This window comes from Parasteatoda tepidariorum, chromosome 10, assembly GCF_043381705.1.
Source record: "Parasteatoda tepidariorum isolate YZ-2023 chromosome 10, CAS_Ptep_4.0, whole genome shotgun sequence".
Lineage (NCBI taxonomy): Eukaryota > Metazoa > Arthropoda > Arachnida > Araneae > Theridiidae > Parasteatoda > Parasteatoda tepidariorum.
The window spans coordinates 10,643,391-10,662,851 of NC_092213.1; the positions used below are offsets into that span (position 1 = coordinate 10,643,391).

At 29.4% G+C, this 19,461-nt stretch overlaps 1 protein-coding gene across 10 annotated transcripts in view; it reads right to left on the bottom strand.

Annotated features, from left to right (window-relative positions):
- Nucleotides 1-19,461, bottom strand: part of LOC107454143 (inositol 1,4,5-triphosphate receptor associated 2) — a 137,166-nt gene that overhangs the window by 55,303 nt on the left and 62,402 nt on the right. The window contains exon 1 of one of the 10 annotated variants that reach the window (XM_043049825.2): nucleotides 15,142-15,799. The exons of the other annotated variants lie outside the window; for them this stretch is intronic. Within the exon in view, the coding sequence (XP_042905759.1) occupies nucleotides 15,142-15,227 (86 nt within the window). The 5' untranslated portion in view covers nucleotides 15,228-15,799. Of the gene's footprint in view, nucleotides 1-15,141; nucleotides 15,800-19,461 lie in introns of those variants that run through there. 10 annotated transcript variants of the gene reach the window in all.

A 19,461-nucleotide genomic window follows, 5' to 3' on the forward strand; every position in this document is an offset into this window, starting at 1 on the left:
GTTTAACGAGGACCCATACCGCACACCCTCGGTCCCTACGCAGACTGATCCAAGTGATCACTGAGTAATTTTTTCACAATTTCACGAAAAACGGACCTTTCACAAAATGTCTGGACAAACCCATGATAATAACTTCCGTTTTTAAGAAAAGTAGGAAATATGAAAACATTTGTCCCCACAAATTGTATGACAATTTTTCGTCGAAAATGCATCTTTATTACAACCATTTTTTTTTTTAATAAAAATGGAATTATTACGAATGTTTAATCATATTGCAAAAATTACTTTAGTTTACGCTTGTCTCTTAAAATTCTCTTTATTTTAAAAATAAACCTTGTAAAGTTTACAATATTTTTTTAAAATGCTTCACATTATTAATATTAATAGGTAAGTATGCTATAACAGGCCACCAGCCACTTATAGAATATTTAACAATTAAACTTTTATTAACAGTTATTATAACAAAAATTTAACAGTTATTAAAAAACTTTTTAACAGTTATGATAAAACTTATTCGTTTTCAATAGTAGTAAAATATTTAATTAGTTGTAGGAATTTCCGTCCAATAAATTTAATCCTTTTTTGCAAAGTATTCTTCATTTAAACCGCAAAAATGTATTTCCTTGAAATTTTTTTTATCCGCAATAACGGGAGTCCAGTCATTTTCAACTCGCTATAAACATACAATTTTTGCATCTTTAACATTATTATTTCGACGATGACTTAGAAAATTGTCGTAGTATCGGACTTCTCGTAATATATCGTACTCGTTATATCGAGATTTTTTTTGTAACTTACGTGTTGATCTAGTATTTGTGGCAAGGAATTGCCTAATACTGCTAACAAAGAGAAATTTATCTTACATATCTGATAATTAAAATAGAACAACAATTTATTTCAGAATAAAGTGTCGTGATTTTTACTTTTTAATATAAATTCCTGACCTATTTCAATAAGTATTTTGTCACTTAAGATACGGACCAAGGAGTTGTGAGAATTATGAATATAAAATGAAGTTATTTATATGAAATGCACGTAGATAGAGAAGTTTTTCATCATCTCTTTCGATTTAGAAATGGGCTCGCAGAAAGACATAAAACAGACACGACCGCCTTCAGAATAATTCAGCTATTCAAAAACCGTGCCAATTTGCATTACCGAAAGCAGAATTCGTGGAATTGAATTAGCATATTTGAACACAAGAGCTGTCTTAATATAGCTTCTTTAATCTAATATTTACATTTAAAACTTGATAACAAGACTTAAAATAATAAAATAAATGATGTACTTAAATATTTTTTTTTTCTTTTAATTTTTTCAGTTTAGGGCGTTTTTATTCCCTTTCCTGTTACTGAAGTTTTGTGGTATTAAAATAGTCGTATATTTAAAATTAGATTTCGCAGAAACTAATCGACCGATTTCGTTGAAATTTTGTATTTTTTCCATACAAAATTAGTGTATTTAAAACGATTTAAAAATTTGTATACGTCACAATTCAAAATATTTTAAAATCATTTTTTTAAATAAGTTATATAAAAATAATTATTAAAAAATGCTTTTTGCATGAAATTACCTTTGGATTATTGAATTTTATAACTGTGCGAAAAAACTTTCAATCCGCTTTTCAAAGTTCAAACTTTGGACTACTCTCTCGACCAAACAATCGGATTACCATTTTCCAGATTTCGGCTACCCCTTCCGTAGCATTAAAACAACTTGGGCCCTCATTCATGAATCTTGGCTCAATAATTGTTCAAAGGGCCGTTATTGGCCCTATATAGAATTTTCCAATTGACCCGATATTTTACAACCAATATCGGTTCCATATAGAATTGCCAGATTCGCCCGATATTACATATCCATTATTTAGCCAATATAGGTCCTATATTGACCAATGTAGGCCCTATATTATAGGCCATTCTAGGACCAATATTTAAAAAAAATCTAGACAACTCAATATTGGTTCCTCGGTGCATGTTCTAATACAGGGGCTTCCAACTTCTGAAAGAAAAGTATTTAAAACCCATATAGATTTTTTATGAAAATTGTCAGCAAAAAAATGACAACTAATATATTTTAGTTCGCGGTCCACAGAACAAGTTCTTGCGGGTCGTANAGACAACCCAATATTGGTTCCTCGGTGCATGTTCTAATACAGGGGCTTCCAACTTACATGAGGCCGGGGGCCGCAATTAAAAACACCAGTCAAATGGCGGGCCGCAACTTTATCAAAATTTTATATAGGACTCTTTTCATGTTTGTAGGAACAGTAAATATGACTGTCAGATACGCACATGAGCGACATACACGATTATTTTTGTATTTGATTAAATATTTTCTTGGATACAAAACCTGAGAAATAATTTTTGTTTGCACCGTTGGTATGTTAAATTTCACAGAAACGAAGAATTGGTTGTTTCTTACCGAAAGAAAAGTATTTAAAACCCATATAGATTTTTTATGAAAATTGTCCGCAAAAAATGACAACTAATGTATTTTTATAATATATATACAACTAATATATACAACTAATATATTCGCGGTCTACAGAAAAAGTTCTTGTGGGTCGTATGCTGTTCGCGGGCCGCTAGTTGGTAACCACTGTTATAATAGGACCCATATCGAGCCAATTTTGTACCCAACTGGGGCCAAGGTAAAATTGTTGCCATGGTTAGCTCCGGCAATCTATGAGGAAGGTACCAGCTAAACTATCCCCATCAATTTATTATATTATTTTTCTTTCTGTAAGATCAACATACTGTTTATTCTTTCATATTTCGATTGGAGGTTCGTGCCTTGATGCACAGGAACTCCGTTGCTCAATAGGAAGTTCGTGCCTTGATGAACAGGAACTCCGTTGCTCAATAGGAGGTTCGTGCCTTGATGCACAGGAACTCCGTTGCTCAATAGGAGGTTCGTGTCTTGATGCACAGGAACTCCGTTGCTCAATAGGAGGTTCGTGCCTTGATGAACAGGAACTCCGTTGCTCAATAGGAGGTTCGTGCCTTGATGCACAGGAACTCCTTTGCTCAATAGGAGGTTCGTGCCTTGATGCACAGGAACTCCGTTGCTCAATAGGAGGTTCGTGCCTTGATGCACAGGAACTACGTTGCTCAATAGCAACACCCTTGACTTCGGTGTTCTACTGGGAACCATGGCTTTACGATTAGTGCATTGCGAGACTTTTTTAATGCAAAGACATATGTATCATATTCAATTTATTAACATAAAAAAAAGAAACGCTATAAGAAAGAAAGAGAGTAGCCACTTTATATTCACCTGCATGGAATTTGGATGTTACATTTTTACAATGAAGAATGAACGGAATTCAAGATGTAAAAGAAGAAAGGAGAAATGACCGACCTTCACCAAGGTAACGAAAAAAAAAAGTGAAATAAAATGAAACTTAATGGGCTACTGGAAAAAAAAGATTTTTTCAAGTCTTTTTTCCCCTTTACCTTCGTTAAGCTTTCTGAAATTTTATAATGTGTTTTGTGAAAACTAAATTAACCTTAGAATTAAAAAAAATGAATCAAACTAAGTTTTCTTTTCGATTCCATGACCAATATACTTAGTACTCCTAAAATGAATGGGTTAATCTTAATTGTACAAAAAGAGAATTTTGTTTTAAACTAGAATATCTTACCAACTAGTTGCTTCTCGTCTAATTGAAATTATATCGTAGATATTTAAATATTTAAATGATGCTTGAGTTATTTTGGAAAATGGTCTAAAAAAGATAATTTATTGATATTATTTTCTGGATTAACTTGCTTAGTAACAAGGAGAGAGCAAAGTTATAACATAAAATTCTGAGGCTTTAAAAAAAACTAAACTATTAATTTCTGTTGCCAAAACGTGGCTAAGGGACTAAAAAGTTGCCGAAATAAATAATTAAACAAAAGTAAATTCTTTCTTTATACCCATTTAGAGTGAAAATTAATTGATATTAGCATATAGAAATTGAAAACAAAATCTAATGTATTTTTTATTATAATGTGGCCGAAAAATCCTATCTCCAACAAGCTGATAAATTATTAAAGGCTTTGAATATTGGTGAAAATGATATTGGTGAAATGATTAATAATTACATAAATTATTATTATATTTCTAACAAAATTCAAAGCTATAAACAAAACGGAAAAGATTTGGTAAGAATACTATTTTAATTTTTAGTTTGCATTATACTTACGCGAATATTAATTCTTCTTAACGTTGACTTCTGTTTTGGTACACAAAATCTATAAGACTTAGAAAACTTTAAATTACGAAGGTGTGAAAAAGAAAAGGTACAAGTAGTACCCTGGAATATAAACTTAAAATTCGATTATTGGTTCGAGAATTCACAATTGTTAAACGTGAAAAAAAAAAACATGTTGATCTGTCTACTGCACACTGAAATGCCACTACAGAGTTGAAATTCGGCGTGCTGAATAGCTATTTTCAATTATAAACTTAACACGACTATTTCTCCCCGAAAGTCCTATTTGTTCGTGAGCTTTTCCAATTTCAAGATTCTTTTTTTCGTGGTTTTTTTTCCCACTTTTTTGCTTTAAGTAATGATAATTTCTCTATTGTTGTCGAAAGCTCTCCGAAAATCAACTTTTTATTAGTTCGCACTTGACTTAATGTCAAAAGTAACAACAACAAAAAAACTGAATATATGAAATAAAAAATAAGAGAATGTGATCAGATATTGATAGATATAAACCATAACATTTATAAAAAAAAATAAAAAAAAGCAATGTCTCAAAAGTGATAAAAACAGTTTGCGTTTCGAACTGTGAGATATAAGGCTATCGTTTTACATTTTTAACAAGCGAAATTTCTTATTGTGTCGTTGTATGTTCTTAAATTTAAATATTTTATTTTCAAGTACATTTAATTCTTCTTCAAATACAAGTAATAGTTAATTTTGTTACGATTAACATATTAACAAAATGCTCTTATATAAAATTTTAATAATATATTTTACGAAAAAAAAAACTGTCTTAAAAAATATTGAATTTTAAGGTAATAACAAAGATAAAAGCGAGGCCACCGCGAAGGTTGGCGAGCAAAAAAGAATATATTCTTATTTTTCGCGATCGTATTACTAATCGGAAAAAATAAAAAATTGCAAAAATATAACATTCATATATAAATATGCAGTCTTTCAATAAAGTAACGTTCGTCATAAGTTATAAATATAAAATCTTGAAAATACCCATCATCCTATTAAATTTTATTTTACAGTTCCTAAAAACGAGCAATAAACTTCAAAGTAATGAGGCCATTTATTTATAACCAAGGCATATTACGTACTCAAACGCAAGGCTTAAATCAACAGCACTAAAATCACGTAAAACGGTGAATTCAATGTTCCCATAACAATCGATACAATAGCTAAGCTATATAGATATATTATTCTATCTATGTTTTTAAAAATGAATAACTCAATATCAATGGCTTATTATAATTTATTATGTCACATTAGTTACGTAACAGCAATTTATTACGCCACAGTTATATCAAATTGTAACAGAGTTGAGCAAATTTAGAAATAGGCCAAAATAAGTATATAGATAAAATATATAAACTATAAAATGATGCAAAGCATGTAAAAATATAGAATATTTTATTGAAAATAAACATATATTTCTTTCGTTGCATTATTTAGGCTTGGTTTCTTATTTAAAAAAAAATAAAAGACATACCATTATAGCCAAATTTTAATCTATTTATTGAATTAATAAGACTCTGCCAGTTTTATGCAATTTCTTACATTGGACATAAAAGATACACATTCATAAGTCATAAAAATGATATATTTTAGACCTCTTCTTCGAAAAGTAATAGGTGCCTATTAATGACATGGTATTTTCTTTCTAAATTTGGAATTTTGACTAGCTGTTGTAAGAAAAAATTGTCATGCTGGAGCTCAGAGACGAAACTGACAAAAAAAAAGGGGGGGGGGCATTAACATGCCGCCAGTGCGGGAGCAGTTTCAGCAGTTGGCGGTATATTACAGCAAACGACTACACCTCGTCTGAGAAAAACCAGAATAAACCAATAGCAAATCAAACGAGGACTGTATGCCGTAATTTTGAAAAAGTGGAAGTGCATAAAATCACCAGATGGGAAACAGACTTCAGAAAGTTAAAAGTTTGAGTACCAAATAAGTATGTGGGTTCGAGAATGTGAAAAAAGAGGAAGAAAAAAATAAAAAATTAAGTTCAATAAATTAACCTTAATAAAATTTTTGGAAATATTTTTCAACGCAATCCTTATTTTATTTCATTTTAAAATATTTTTCTTAAAATATTCTTCCAGTTGTGACATTCGCAACTCGGCGCTGTCACAACTTAGAATTTTATATCTAATACTTTACTTCTATTTTCATCATTTTTCTATTTGCATCTTAAATAAGTAGGAATAAGTTTTTCAAACATTAAAAATTTTATTAAATATTAACGTGCTAATAGGAAATTCTTAGAGGGATTATTAATAAAGACAGCGTGAGCAACGTCGTATGATTTCTTAAAAAGAAAGAAAAGTAACAGCATATATATATATTTTTTTTTATGCTAAACTTTTCGATAGAAAAACGATCAAGACAGTTCTCAAGAAAGTTATTAATCAATAACAACTAAGAAAAAAAACTGTTTTCCTTCATTCAACGAAACTCCAAAGTTTCAAGAATTTGTTTATAGTAAAATCTCGAGAATCTATTAAAACAACCAAGTAAACTACTTAAGTTAAAACAGAACTGAAGTAGACCACACAAATAAACTTTTACTTTCAACATTACTTAGAAAAGAAGCTCTTCTTTAAGTTATCAACAAAATTGAAATATTTGGAGCATTTGTTGAATTTAAGACGGTTATTCTTTGAGTGTATGCAAATGTAAGGAAGTTTTTTTTTTTTCTTTTTTTTTTTTTGGTATTCCACATAATAATAAAACATATATAAAATTAAAATTTTAAAAACTGTTTTTCAAGCAGATTCAAAAAGCGATAATTTTATATTTGTCAGACCTGAAATAAAAAACGTAGTATAAAATGAAAAACATATTTCCTCCTCCCAAAAGGTGTTCCGCGGTACCCTATAGTTCCATTAGTGCCACAAGTGTTCCAAGAATTGGAACTTTTTTTTATCAAGTAAATTAATTAATATTTCAGTTATCTTTACAAAATTATATAGTTAGATGCCGGTGAACAAACCTAAGCCACAATCAGGATTAGTGTTCATGTGATTTAACTATACAACTGAATTCGTATTCCCGCTATTTTAAAATGAAGCGTCGAAAATACCTTTAATGCGATTTTTAGATCAAACATCGAAATTCGTATTAATTCGATTTTAAAATTAAATGTCGAGATTCGTATTAGCGTAATTTAAATATCACGCATTGAGATATATATTAAAACAATTTTAAAAAATTCTCGTATCGATATTTTTTATTAAAACGTAGCTACATTTTGTGGATAAATGCATCCTACACACAATTTTTCTTGCTCAAATTTCAGTTATTTTTTCAATTATATAAAATGTGTTTTCGCCCATAAAATTTTTGGATTTTTCGATTTGGATTTCCCAAACTCAGCTATGTGGTATAAATAAATTTAGAATTCTATAAAAAATAATTTTTTTTAAAGTAGTCTGGATTTTTAAACAAGTAGTTACAAGTTGAAAGTAGTTACAAGAGTTAATTCCAGTAGAAAGTTTCTAAAGATTTTGTGTCCGCCGAAAGTTTTTTTATTTTATCTAATTATGCCTGTGGATATTTTTTCGAATAACAATAAAATTATGAAATATCTTTTCTAGAAAATTATAATATTTTCGATCGAATTTTTTAATTCCAAACCCTGATTTGATGTTTCCTTAAGAACTGTTCTCAACATTTATTACAGTTCTTATTAGTTTTTATTTCAACGAAAATCATAATTCATTTTATTCTATTTATTCTCTGTTCTTGAATGCACCAAAAACAAAAATTTCATTTTCCTCACAATACATATTTTCACAATAAGTAAATTGCAGTGTTTTTTTTTCCTTAATTGATTTCGTAATATGAAAATTGATTTTCTTAACCTGTTAATGATTTTTGCTTGTAAAATTAGGGTTCCGGTAAAAGAAGGTTAAGCATTTAGAGTTCCACAACTTAAAAAAATTGGGAACCGCTACCGTATAATGAACTACCAAAAATATACCTCCCCCTCCCGTCTTTCGAAATTGATGTGCCTTATATTTCGTATTTTTGGTCTCCTATTCACGTGATTTAAAAGCCGCTAAAAACTATTTAATTAAAAGTTAAATTAATTAAATTTATTAAATAAGTTAATTAAATTAAAAAATTAAATTAATTACATTGGTTAAGAAAATATTTTTAATTAAAAAAACATGGTTTTTCACAATTTTTATTTATTTTATTTCCTTCCTTACAGTTTCGAATTTGCTTAGGTCGGAAAGTTGTCGAAATTTCAATTATCTATAGAATAAAATAATATTTTCAGGAACCATTTGTAACTTGCACTGGCATCAGGAGCAGAACTCCTGTAAAAATTAGAGCACTCTAGAACCTTTATGCACCAACGTGCCAATTTTTCTAAAAAAATTGTTTAATGAGGTCATAGACGTGCCGACAAATAGTTTTGGCTTCGTGATTATTGGGTAAATAATAATACTAAATACTATCAACTCAAAACTCTTTGCTTACTACGAAAAAAAAATTTTTTTTGTAATGTCTCAGTTGTAAGCGTAATTCAACATAAAGTAACATCAGTGTGACTTATGTTGTTGCAGATTAGATGACAAATAACTTATTAAGGTAATAAGACGTTAGTTTAAGCCGAACTGTTAATTTTTTTTGCTAGTTATTTATTGTTAGCCGGGTTTTTTTTATGGTTATTAATTGCTTTCTTGGCATTAATTGTTCATTTTTTCTGTTAATTTTTTGTGAATTTTAATTTAATTGTTAAAATGCTTCATAGTGAACTTAGTAATCGGTGGCGTGCCCAAAATATTGTGTCGGGTGCCACAAATGGCACGCGTGCCATTGGTTCGCCATCCCTGAGCTAGTCGAATAGTGGTGGAAATTTTAATGATTAATAAGTTTTCCTGATAAATAAATAATTCTGTGCTTAGCACTTGGAAACCGATGTATTAAACAACATTTGGTAAAAAAAAAAAGAATTTTTTTCCAGTTTGTATGCCGACGAAAAAATATAACTATATTTACTCATGCTAGTCAAAGTTTTAACGACAATGAAAAATGATAAGAAATGTTAAAATTTATATTCAAATAATCTTTTTAGAATGTTTTATGGCTTACGATTTGGATTTTGATTCGCAAGAAACATTAAAAAAATGCTAAAAATTAAAATACATTATTTTTGATGCAATAATTAAAAATAACGAAAATAAGTTTACTTAACTGAACTTCAAAAAAATATATATCTTTCATCAGATTGCTTATTTCTGACTAAAAATTGTATTTTCTGTCATTATTATAAGCTTGAATCTCAAATGGGGATACTTAGTTCTCCCTAGAAATAAAAAAAAGAAAAGGTAGGGCGCTTTCTCACAGAAAAGGGCACTGTAAGTTTTGAAAGGGCACTCGCTCGACACCGTAAAAATTTATCAAAATGTGTAACATTATGTAATAACTGAATTACTATTATAATCCTCAACAACTATTTAATGAGTATATTTCAAAAAATAATTCTCACTCATTATCAAAATAAGAGAAAATTTGTAATGAATGAAAAATAAACAAAGGCATGCTAAAAGACAATCTCTGTGCATAAATTTTTTTTCCTTCAAAAATCCGAAACTAAAAAAAGATATGATTAATTGACAAACAACTTAAAAGCTTTTTTCGATAATTTCAACTGAAAATCATGAGAAAATGAACATTTAAAAAAGAGCATTTTTTAAAAAAGGTATTTATTTAAAAAATAATTTCGAAACTTAAAAAATTCATCAATATACCCCTTCTTGAAAAATTAATACTTATAAAAATTTAACCAGTTCAGAATAATCCCAACGAAGTAAATATTTGTAATAATAATCAGAATTAAACCTATAAATACAGATAATTTTACCTGTGTGTAAGTATTACTTAAACAGTGAGTTAGTTTTATTTAAATGGAATATGAATAAAAAGGTAGTGATTTTAAGGGCTTATTTGTACAAAAAAGGCAAAGAGGGGGCAATTATAGGAGTAAAAGGGCAGACAGGGTGGCCGCCCTTCTAAAAACGCTTAGGGAGAATACTAGGATATACATGTATTAATATTCAAATATCTTTCAGATATGTCAAGATCTGTTTTTTCACAAAAATATTCATCCTTTCTGGCGGAAAAAAACAGGCCGAATTTCAGAGAGTGGCATAGAAAAAGGTTTAAATAAATCGAAATGATAGAAAGCAAACACGTCTACACATTCTAAAAGACGGATTGCGGAAAAATATTGTTCCAAGTAAGACGAATTAAAGACGTAAATTGAACAAAAACGTTCTAAAACAGCGAATTTAAAGGGTTTTTTTGACAACGTGTGCCTGATTTTAACCCTGACCTTTTACCCTGATTTGCCCCTCTCGGCCACTGTGGTTTTTTTTTGTTCTCTTACTCATCTTTTTTGCTCCCTCGGCTACTATGGTTCTTCTAGTTTCTATTGTTTTTCTTTGTCTATAATCTTTAATATTCCATTCTTCGTAGACAATTTTACGTTTCATAATAAAAATCACTTTTGTTTCTTCTAGTTCAAGTCTGGCGAGTCATGAAAATGAGCTCCTATTTCTGAGCGCTGGAAACGTGTCTAGTATCATTTCCAATTTGTATATTTTTCAAACGAATAAACTTTTTAAACTAGTAACGTGTGCGTAATTGAGATACTCTGCCGATAAAATAACTTTATGAAATAGTTAAAAATAATAAAAGTTAAATTGAAATTAAAAAAAAAATAATTTATGAGTTTACTTCCTTGTAAGCTACATATTTCTAATTAAAAATAGCATTTTTCTGTCCTTAATTATAGCTCGGATTTCGAGAGGATGAAACAAAAGGAGAAATCGCAATTTGAGAAAATAGGGTCCCAATTAGGAAAGTAGTTGAAACTCGGAAGCTTCACTCCCTAATTATTATCTTACATTTTATGCTCCCTAATTATGTAAAACTAAAACTTTTTTACATACATTTTTTTAATGAACTCTCAAAAGTTTGAAACAATAAGCTGACAGCAGCTAATTCTGAAGTTTTTTTTATATCATGTTATATGCACTAAATATTCACAACTTATGCAGTAGATTTTTCAATTCAAATGAAATTCGCACTGCAATAATTTTTTTAATCATCAGAGTAGCTTTAACAATAAATCAGGGGGGTTGACTGGTTTAAACCAATATGATTTAAACCATAGTTTAAATTAAACGGTTTTTTTCTTCCAAAAACTAAGCGTGGTTATTTTACGAAAAAAATCGATCTTTTAAATAACCTAAGTTTCAATTATTTGCATAAATCTCTATATATTATATGCATATTTATGATAATAATATATTTTAAAATTTATATTTTAAGAAGCGAGATTAATTGCTGGTTAAACTATAATTGAATACTTAAATTTAGTATAAAACTGATTAGCTAGAAACTGATTAGCATATAAACATGCACACAATATTCAACATTTTAAAATTTATTTTCTTATACTATGGGCCTATTTTTGACAACAAAAAAAAACTTAAAACTTAAAAAAAAACTAACTTTATATTGTCAACTTAATCAGTTGGAATCCAAAAAATAAAAAATAGATAGAAACCATGAAAAATAATGCCATTGGCCTCGACCAATGGATTATTCTTGGGGTTAAATTTTCTAAGTATAGTTCATCTCTTTTTAACGAATTTATTTCCTTAATTTTACGTGGCGCAGGAGATAGAGCTTTCACCCCACCCAATCAGGTGACGCAGGTTCGAATCTCAGAGGTGACTGGTAGATATGAATTCTGCTCCCCAATCTCACCGATCACAGTGCTAGCATAAATATCCTCAGTGGTAGACTGATCATGGATTAGAATCCCCTTGTCGTGGGAGGTTTTCGGCGTTTTCATCTCCAAGTAAGGCAAATGCGGTTAGTTCCAGAAGGCTAGTTTGTCCTAATGCGTGATCCAAGAATTCTCATATCTTCTGGGTTGGGTTCAAAATTACAAGGCTGCGAAATTAAACATTCTCTTTCGTCGGAAACTCAGAATTGGATCGGCTGCTCAACGCTGGTTATATAATAAAAAGTAAAACCATTGGGAGAAGCAGCAAATAATAAAAAAAAAAATTTGAAATTATTTTTTGTTTCATGCTGACTTTTAGTTTTGTGTATAGTTACGTAGTAATACGTATAATAGTTACAGATGTATTTCTTATGTTTCATTTTTTTACCTCATACAAAGAGGTATCCAACTAGTTGAAAAATAATACAGCTACAAAATTTACGTTTAATTTTTTATAATTTTCTGAAAAATATATTTTACCACAATCTTTTTACCTTATTTTATGATTTTAATAAAAATAATTGATTCTTACAAACATAATTATAAACTTTAATCTATTTTATGAGCTTCCAAATGAGAATGATTTTCTTTTTTTTATTATTACTTTTTCTAGTCTTGTCCTAAAATTTTATCGTCTGAGTTAGCATTTTTAACAGAAAATTCGTTATCGTTTGAGTTGATCTTTAAACAAGAAATTTTTATCGTCTTAGTTAATATTTTTAGCAAGAGTACAAAAATTTTTTTATCGTTTGAGTTGAACTTAAAACAAGAAATCTTTATCGCTTTAGTTAATTTTTTAACAAGAAAATCTTGATCGCCTTGAGTAAGTCTTTTTAACAAGAATATTTATTTTCTAAAAGAATATCTCTAGAATGTTTTATTTCTAGCGTCTCTGGATCTGATATAATTGCTTCAATTAGGTTACTTTAACAGATCCTATGCGAGTTGTTCTAATGGGAGTTTCGTTGTACCGTTATTCACATTCCACATCCATCCCCAAAGGAGGCCAAACGATATATTACATCACCATTTAAGCTTCCTCGGGGATCAATTCCAGCTGTTTACTTTCTCAAAGGTTTGTTTATATTTGCGCTATTCCTCATTTTTTAATAGACGTTTACAAAACTTAGGATTGACTTGAAACAAATATAACGTAACGTAATACATTTTTTGAACTCATAAATTAGCAATGTATGTATACAAAGGGCGAAAAAATTTTATTTTACGAACTAAAACTTCTATATTCAAATGTGATGTGCTTATTTTTTCCAAAATAACGCTATTCTTACAAAATCTAAAAGGAATAGGTTATGGATTTATTTACTTTTTTTCAATATTTAACTTATTTATGATAATGAGTGTGTTTCATATATTTTTTTTAGAGTTTTATAATTTTTTAAGGTTTAAATTATTCTGATTAATACTTAACAAAAATTCTAATGTAGAAAAAAATCGACCAATATGATAGTATTTTCTTTATCTATAATTTATTGCATGCAACACAGCTATTTTGGAAACAAAGATCCAAATTTTCTCTTGATTCAATTTATTTTCCGTATTCTGCAAATTAAGAAAATTAAGACAAAAAATTTTACCTATTTAATAATTATTCTAATTATTTTTTTTATTTCTTTGTAAAACCCAAATGCTGCATTTATTTACATAAATATTTAGTAACAATAAATCAAAGGGTGTCAAAACAGAAAAAGCTGCTAATAATCTTTTGAACTGTATTAAAAATATTTGTTTCTTTTAAAATTGTTTTTTATTCGAAGTATGAAAAAAAGTCCACGTAATTGACTTTAAACTATTATTTTACAATAGTGAAACCATGACATAGTTTTAGAGAATGTTTAAATGAAGCAATTTTAAATTCAATTTTTGGAAACAGGAGATATTAAGATTAAAAAAGGAACTTTAAAAATGAGGCACTTTAGGCAATTTAAAAATTGCTGAAGAAATTTAATATTACTTGATGCGAGAAAACTGCTTCATACAAGTACCATGAATTATAGAAAGAATAGGTAATGTAATGTAAAAATTTCCCTAAAATAATTAAACTTACAAAAAATAGAAAAAACTATAAAAATAAAAAAGCGTTCTAAAGAGATGTACAAGTGATATTAATCATTTAAAATAACTTTTCTTGCATTGATTCAAAATTGTTGACAAACTTTAAGGAAGTTTCATACGGTTCAATTATTTGTTTTCCTAGCTCAAACTTGTTTTAAGAAACATAGACCTAAATAAAATAGTTTTCATTACCCGATTTGTTGCATAACTTTCAAATATTTTAGCATAAGTTTTATCATAGTGGTAATGAAAAAAAATTAAAATGTCTGAAAGCAAAGAGAAATCTTTTTAATTGTACATAAAATAAAACTGATAAAATAAAACTGATTGGACACTAGCGTTCCTTTTATATATATATTTTTTTCTGAGACGCTAATTACAAGTAAAAATATAATTTAGTATTTATTGATTATAAAAAACAGTCTAAGAGTTACTAAAAAATCTATTAGATTATCTGAATTAGATTTGTATAGTAATATAAAATCCAAAAAACGTAGCTAGTAAATTTTTCATCATTCGTATTCAATAATTTATCAAAAATTGATTTTGTAAGTTAAAGAAGTTTCAATTATCAATAATAGTTTCTCTAAGATCTAAATAACTACAAATCAGTGCAAATTTGAAAAATTATTGTTTGGAAGTGAATCGTGTTTAGAAGATTTTTACCCTTAGCGCAGAAAAAAAAGGTGTTTCATGCTGAATTTCATAACCATGAATTATTAAATTACAATATTTTTCCACTTATGTTGACTTTAATGAATATAAAAGAATGAAAAAAAAAGAATAAAAAATATGCTTAATCAAAATTCTGCTTGAAAGAGTTAAATGCTCGAACAATTAATTTCAAAACTGTTTTAAATCAAATCAAAATTGTTTTAATTCTAATTTACAAAACTATGCACTAAATATAAAATAATAAACATTTCTAAATGTTGGAAATGCTGTTGGAACATAGCGTTTTTGCATTTTAATTAGCATTATCATACGTGCATGCATAACATGAAAATGCGTTAATATCAAGAATTAAAATTGCAGAAAATAACCTCACCTTTCTCTGAGCTCTTTTAACTTTACAACAGCATCAGCAATCGAAGTTATCTGTTCATCTTGATCACTTGGTTGATTATCCGACATAATCCGCCAAACGATTAATCCAATTTTGAAAAAAATAAAAACGATCAACAAAAAGTGACGATAATATTCATGAATAAAAGTGAGAAAAATTTAAACGCTTTTCATTAAGCACATCATACAATTCTGCATTTTGTACCGCTCTTCATGATGAAATATGCAATGACAATTTTTTTTTTCACAGAACAATCCTTTCGAAAATCCTTGCATCACTGAAAAGGATGCACCAGCAACCTGTTCCGGGAATATTTAGTATCGATTGAAACTTTTCCTACAATGCAAACGATAGTCCCGTAAAACTTATCCCGATATCTTTTGCTTTCGAGATTATGGAACGTTTTCTCCAATGAAAATTCAGAGAATTGAATGCCAAAATTTATATTCACAAAAAAAAAGATTATTACTTTTCTGAGAAAGAGAAAGATTATTAGTTTTCTTACACAGAAACTATCGCAGATGATGCTTAGGAGCTTTGTGAAAAGGACAGACGGCCAAAACGTAAACTATTGCAATTTGGCGCCAGTAACTTGCGCCAAATGAAGCGACACAATTTCTCTTTCATTTATAAACGATGTAAGTTGCATATGCCGTTAATGTAGTCGATAAACTTGTTTTCACATCTATTAATCAGTAAGAAGAAAAGTAGAAGTTAACGCACGTCTAAACGTTACAGGATTTCCTCAGATAACGGCAATAGATGTTAATTAGGGATTTTACTTGATACATTTAACTTCTTTTATAAATATTTAGTAAATGTTAACAAAGTAAAAAATAATAAATATAATCTCCGCGTGAAGAATGCATGCCAGACGGAAAAAGTTTCACACGTTAAAGGTAGTGTTCTAGAAGTCCCTTCTTTTTTTCTTAACTACAAAGGCTCTCTAATACTAAATTAGAGTGAATTTCGATTTATTTAAAGTTATTCATGGAACTAAAATGTGCTTTTGGCTCCTTTGCGCTGTTGAATAAAGATGTTATAAACGATATTTTCATTGAAATTAGTAATGCAAATGTTCTTTATTTATCAAATTGCAAGCAATCGTTATTATATTTATTGCAAATGATAATACAATTTTGAAAACTCTCATCAGGAAATATATGCACATTTTTTAAAGAAAAAATAATTAATATAGAGAGTGGGAAAACATTTTTGTTTTTAAAAAAAGAAGGTTGTGAACAATCAAAATTATTGTATTAATTTTTTACGTTATTTAAGATATTTCGAAGTATTTTTAAAAACGTCACTAAAAAAATTCTGTCAAGCTAAACACCCCAAAACTTTAATACTTAGTTGATTTAAGATTTACAGCAAGTGTATTATTGATGTTTATTGATGTACAGTGCATTAAAAAACCCCGAATAACTTTCGATCTAAATGATTTTCACGTACTGTGACTTAAATATTATGCACTTAATATTAAGTCATGTACTATGACTTATTTCATGTACTATCCCTTAATATTAAGATTACTTTTTGCTTATTTTGACGTATCTCCAGAGATAATGAAGCGCGAATCGAAAATTTTTGAGCACTATTAAAAAATTCGATTTTCCGAAGAATATAACCTTTCATTTTATTTATATGGACAAAAAATTTTGAATTATAAGACATAAAAAATTTTGCACCATTTTCAAGAGTTAATTTTATATGACAAATTAAAAAAAATTGGGCTAAATCGATTTTATAATTCTTGCGAAATCAAATTTTAAATTTAAGACTTTTTCAAAATTCGATTTCTCGGGTACTATTCGACCGATTTAATTTAAAGAATACATTTTACCACCCTCTTGAGTTTCTAAAATAAACAAATAAATATTAGATTGTCAAGCATACAATTTCTAGAAAATAAAGTAGACTAAGTTTCTAGTTCTACTTTTATTTATTTATTTTTATTATAAGCATTCTAAAAAGGACTTACCATTGCTAAAAATATGTATATTGTCATAACAGAAGTATAAAGTACACTGACTGAAAATTACTGCTTTTGGGAAAATGTCTACAAAAAAATACAAACTCTAGTTTCAGTTATAAATATGCCATTATAACACTGCATGTAAATTAGTATGTAAATTATGTGCCCCCTCCTCCCCGCCCGTCCGAACTGAACTGTCAATGATGTTGAAAAGAGAAGGAAAAATCTAAATAAGCTTTTAATCCTCGTTATTTCATTTTTGAAAATAGATTGATGTATACAGTGCTCAAAATAAAAAACGGTCCACCCTAAATAACTTTTGATCTATTGATCGGATCTTAAGGTTTTAGGACTCAATCTCAAAGGTTCGACGAGGTGACCTGAAATATGCTAATGAATTAGTGCAGACGATACTGTAAGTTACGAAATCATACACAAAACGTACTTTCGCTTAATAATACGTCCAGCAGTGGACTAATCGTAAAGACACAGTTCCCAGCAGAACACCAAAGTCAAGCATCACAGGTTGCGGTCAGTAAGCTGGTGGGTGACCAGTTTCATCTGTCCAAGTAGGGTCCGAGGGTGTGCTGTATCGGTCCTCGTTAAACTGTTCAACCGTAAATTGCTCGACTTCGCGCGCAGGTCATCAAGCTACCAAATCGGAGGAGCCATTCCCTCTGCAGAGGATCAAAATTGTAATGGCATGTCTTCGGATCATCTTTGGGGATGCTTCCCAGACCGCTGCCAATAACCCATTGTGCAGCGCTAGTGCGACGTAAATAAAATACCTATCTACCTGAATAAACATACCTTTTTTTGACGGATTCGGATTTCTGATCCTCAAAATATAGGGGTTAGCCGCAATCTAGAAAATATGATCCCCATAGTTTGGTAGTCCCGCAGTGGACTGATCGTTAAGACACGGTTCCCAGCAGATCACCGAAGTCAAGCATCACAGGTTGCGGTCAGTAAGCGGGTGGGTGACCAGTTTCATCTGTCCAAGTAGGGTCCGAGGGTGTGCTGTATCGGTCCTCGTTAAATTGTTCGACCGTAAAGTGCTCGATTTCGCGCGCAGGTCGTCAAGCTACCCAATCGGAGGAGTCATTCCCTCTGCAGAGGATCAAAATTGTGATGGCATGTCTTCGGATCATCCTCCCGTCGCCAATAGCCCATTGTGCAGCTCTAGTGCTACGTAAATTAACAACAACAACCATAGTTGGGTCAGGAGAGCGGTCCAACGTTTGGACCCCTTAGTGTCAATTTTATTTATTGCATATTTCTTTATATCTCGAGATTTGTTTAAGCAAATTGAATAATTTTTGCACACAATTATATAATTAATTCATCCAAATATAATTCCATGAAGAAAAAAAAGCTTTTGATAATTATTTATTATTTTATTTAATAATAGGCAAAAACATTTTTGAATTGTAAGGTATAAAATTTTTTACGTAATTTTAAAGAATGTAATTTTGCATGGCAAAATACAAAATTTGAGCGAAATCGGTCGTATAGTTAAGAAATCGAATTTTAAGAAGCCGAACTAAAACTCACTTCACACCACGAACTAACTGCTGAATGTTTTACATTTTAGAGAAACAAAATCTTTATTACTTATAAATATTTCCCTACGAGAAACATTTCTCCTGATCTAATAAAGCGACTATCTTTATTTTCAATCTTTTCTGAAAGGTGATGTCGAGTCAAAAATACACCGAGAAAACAAGAATGAAAAATTTGATCTAGAATCTGTGATGGAGAGGTAAGAAGTATCTAATAAAAAAGTCATTTGCTTGTCATGGCAATAAATCAAATTGTTTACAAAAATAAAACGCTTAACTAAGAAAGAGTTTAACGCCAAACACACAACATCGGATTATATAATAAATATTCACAACAGTTAGACAATTGGTTTTTCTTTGCCACGTGTCAAGATGACAAATTTCAGATAATATATATTTTTTCTTTAAGTATAAAGGGGTGAATAAACTCTTAATAATGGGGAAAAACATAGGCATGTAACATTTGACAAGTGAAAGTTCACATCAATGTCATGCCAATCTTCATCAATTCTAACTCCATAAGGTAAATCTACGCTGATAAACAAACTTTAAAGAGTACAGCGAACTCAAAAGATTTAAATATATGCACTGTCAGATGCTTACTGTCAGGTAACTTTATGGGCTTGATCGTTTGAAAAAGAAATGTAAGCTTTAGAATTTTTTTTAATAAACAATTTTGAAACCAAAACAAATAATATTTTGCTTCACAGATTAAAAAAAGTTAAAATTTTGCGGCATCGAAAATAAGGACTTTCATTGGCT